General features: G+C 37.0%; 1 protein-coding gene across 1 annotated transcript; it reads left to right on the top strand.

Moving 5' to 3' along the window:
- Window positions 1-525: 525 nt before the first annotated feature.
- LOC311072228 (lipocalin-like) lies at window positions 526-3,206 on the top strand. The gene is made up of 6 exons (XM_084097092.1): window positions 526-682; window positions 804-946; window positions 2,021-2,100; window positions 2,197-2,310; window positions 2,392-2,493; window positions 2,575-3,206. The coding sequence occupies exons 1-6, from the start codon at window positions 587-589 to the stop codon at window positions 2,583-2,585; spliced, it is 546 nt and encodes a 181-aa protein (XP_083953218.1). The 5' UTR covers window positions 526-586; the 3' UTR covers window positions 2,586-3,206.
- The last annotated feature ends 335 nt before the right edge of the window (window positions 3,207-3,541 follow it).

Below are 3,541 nucleotides of genomic sequence, written 5' to 3'. Positions count from 1 at the left end.
CAAGACTCTGCCTGTCCACAAGGGGTGAACATGTTGTACATCCATCATTCCAAAATACATCCAAGGAAATCATTTTCTCATGGGAAAAACCTCAAACACAGAAAAGAGCATGTATCATCTTAAAATGAGTTTCTGTAGCACCTGCTATTTACAATTACCACATAAGCACATAACATAAGGCACATACAGTTCAAAGACTGCACAAGACCAAATGCTGATTTGGATATAATGCATTTTGATATTTTGCATTGCATTTTATTACAAATATTTTTATTTATGCCACAACATGAACTTCAGGATGCTTGATGCATCATCTTCAACAATTATGTTGGCATGCATTCAAAAGGCAAAATGAGGGCATCAGTCAGAGGGTCATAACATATAACATAACATAATAACCCTTGAACACCCACAAATACCTGGAAAGATCCACATGTGCATGTTGTGAAACAGCTGTCTGTGGATATGGGAGGGACTCAGAGTTAAGGAGGGTAATCATGCGAAATAAAACAGGTGTTGCCATTCATTTTCTCTAAATTTGCCTTCTGAACTTCATACAGAAAGTGAACCCTACACATATACAGCCATGAAGACTGTCGAATTGAAAATACTTTGCGTTCTTTTCTTCGCGGTTTTTGCCTCTGCTCAAGTTATGCCCATGACTGACTTCAACCTCGGAAAGGTTAAAACATTTATCTTGTGATCTTACTGCAAAATACTGTAAATTAAATTATCTCGATATTACCAGTGACAGCGAGTTATAGACGTGTTATATTCATGTTTTCCAACTCCATCCTCTTCAGATGGCAGGAAAGTGGTATCTCGTTGGCTTTGCTACAAATGCAAAACATTTTGTCAAAACTTACAAGGCTGACATGAAGATGGGAACTGCCATGCTGGTGCCTACTGAAGATGGAGACCTTGACCTCAGTTACACTCATCTAAAGTAAGCTAAAGTTAGCTTTGTTGAGGTGTTAAGGCAAGACACCACATGTGAATAGGGTAAAATAATTGATGATAGATTAACTAACATTTTCTGAAATGTTGTTTAAATAATACAGTTTTTCTCAATCGCTTTGGCTCAATTCTCGAATTACGTAGATTTTTTTTTTCTCAAAACAATAAATTCAGATTTTAATTTCTTATTGATTTAATTGACCTGATTTAATTTCATTTAATTGATCTTATTGTGTTTTGGCACAAAAAAGAGTAAGTACAATTGTCTACAATTTGCACAATAACTAAGTGCACATGGCTTGTTTATCAAAAGTCATGAGTTGATTCTCAGTGAAACTGTCAAACTCTTCACAACTTCTCAACATTGTTTCATCTTGTGAGCTAGAACAATCACTACTATTTTTGAACATGTATGAAAATCATAACTCTAAACAGCAGTGGCTACAGCAGGACTGTATACATACATTTGTATTCATACAGTACTCTCATTTTTGTAATGAATGTACATTACATTACACATTACAAATGTGTTACCCAAAAGCTAAAAATTCACAGTTGCTTGCCATGGAAGAGCAATAGGAAGATATAAAAGTCTGCGAGTTGGTGTTAGGGGAAGACAGTGTGTAAAATTAAAAGAAGCAACTGAGAATTTTCAGTTTACATAAAACATTTCTACAAAAATGTACTGTATGAATACAAATGTTCATTTTTGTTTTGTGTTTTACAGTACTGACTTTTCCTAGTCATTTTTTACCAATCTGTTGAAATCTGTATCTAAAAATCTAAAAATAATGTTCCAGCAAACAGTTGTGACAATTGACCTTGCAGTTTAGAGAATTGTAAGACTGTTCGAAAAATGTGGCAAAGTGATTAAGATAAACTGTAATAATTAATTAAATATGCACTAAAGCTATGTTCAAAATTCTTGTCAGCCAGGACAATATTATATACAGTAAATCAGGAGATGGATGGATGGAATCTCGCCTTAAATTATAATAGTCTGGATGATTGTTCTCATGCTTACAAAATAAATAATTTTAAATGTTTAAAACTTGTTTCTTAGGAGTGATGGCTCCTGCTTCAGGCTGAAAAATCTTGCCAAGAAAACTGAGATTCCTGGACGCTTTGTCTTCTACAACAAGCGTTAGTCATCCTGCTTTTGCTCTTTAGCTAACAGTCAGATTGCTCTTTTTCATCATACTTTTGTATCTTTGGCCTAAATGTGTCTGATTCTATCAGGTTGGGGAAATGACAATGACATGCGCGTGGTTGATGCCAAATTTGATGAGTATGCTATCGTTCACACCATCAAGACCAAGGAAGGGAAATCTGAGGTTCTCAACAAACTCCACAGTAAGAGCTCACTTCGTCTAAATTTCACAATATAGCTGAAACGAAGATGCTAAACAGACTCTGAATGTGTCACGGTTACAGGCCGTACCACAGAAATAACTGATGACTTGAAGGAAAAGTTTAGGCAGTTTTGCCTGAACATCGGCATCCTTGAGGAAAACATTGCCATACTGACAAAGAACGGTACATTGTCTCAATCCTTGTGGTCACTGATACTGTACAATAATAGTTTTTTAAAACTAACTTTTAACTACTGTTTTGCAGGTGAATGCTAAGTTGCTCAAGTGTCTCTTCAACCACAGAAAGACAAAAAAACTTTCTGATTATCTGGTCTGATCATCTCAATGAAGATCTTTCTGCTTCTGGCCTCTTTGTATGGAAGCATTAGTTCCTCTATGTGCCTTAAACACATTTCTGTCATGACAACTCTCGGTGTGATTGGCATGGTAATGGGTATTAAAAATATTGATATATTTAGTCTTGGATAAATAAATCTGCAATAAATCTGCAATGCTGTTGCTTTTATTGCTGCTGCTGCAGAGCAAATACAGGACTTGCTACTGCTAATACACACACGACACGCTGCTGTGAGCAAGACATGCTGCTGCTGTATACAATATAGCGTACATGAATTACTCTATACAGGTGGAGCTGGGGAAGGTGGAGGGTTTCTGAAAGCGTGATGCAACTGCTAAAGCATATGCTAATCAAGTATTTGAGGGTTAAGCATGTGAGCTCATTGGCTACCGTTACAGCAGGAACCAATCAGCTGTTCCCTAGAGAATATGATTGCAAGTGATTGAGTTAAGGACTCATTAGCCTGTGCCATCTAGAGTTTCATGACAGAACTTTGTATTTCAGCCCGTTCTCATCCCAAGTCGTCATATACTGACGCTTTCAAAATTTCTTCAATATCTGACACACAAAGCACCCTTTAGCGTCCATATGAGACGCATAACCCTACCACAGACCTAAACCTACCCATAACCGAAGCGTCTCATATTGACGCTAAGGGTGCTTTGTGCGTCGGATATTGACGAACTTTCGAAAGCGTCAGTTACATGACGCCTAAACCTACCCATAACCGAAGCGTCTCATATGGACGCTAAAGGGTGCTTTGTGCGTCGGATATTGAAGAATGTCTGAAAGTGACGGAAAGTGACGATTTGGGGATGAGAATGCGTTGTGTATTTACATTCTGTTCACATTATGATAAATCAATTTGTTATAG

The sequence above is a fragment of the Abramis brama genome (genome assembly GCF_963993115.1).
Source record: "Abramis brama genome assembly, chromosome: 21".
Classification (NCBI taxonomy): domain Eukaryota; kingdom Metazoa; phylum Chordata; class Actinopteri; order Cypriniformes; family Leuciscidae; genus Abramis; species Abramis brama.
This window is presented reverse-complemented; position numbering and strand designations above follow the sequence as displayed.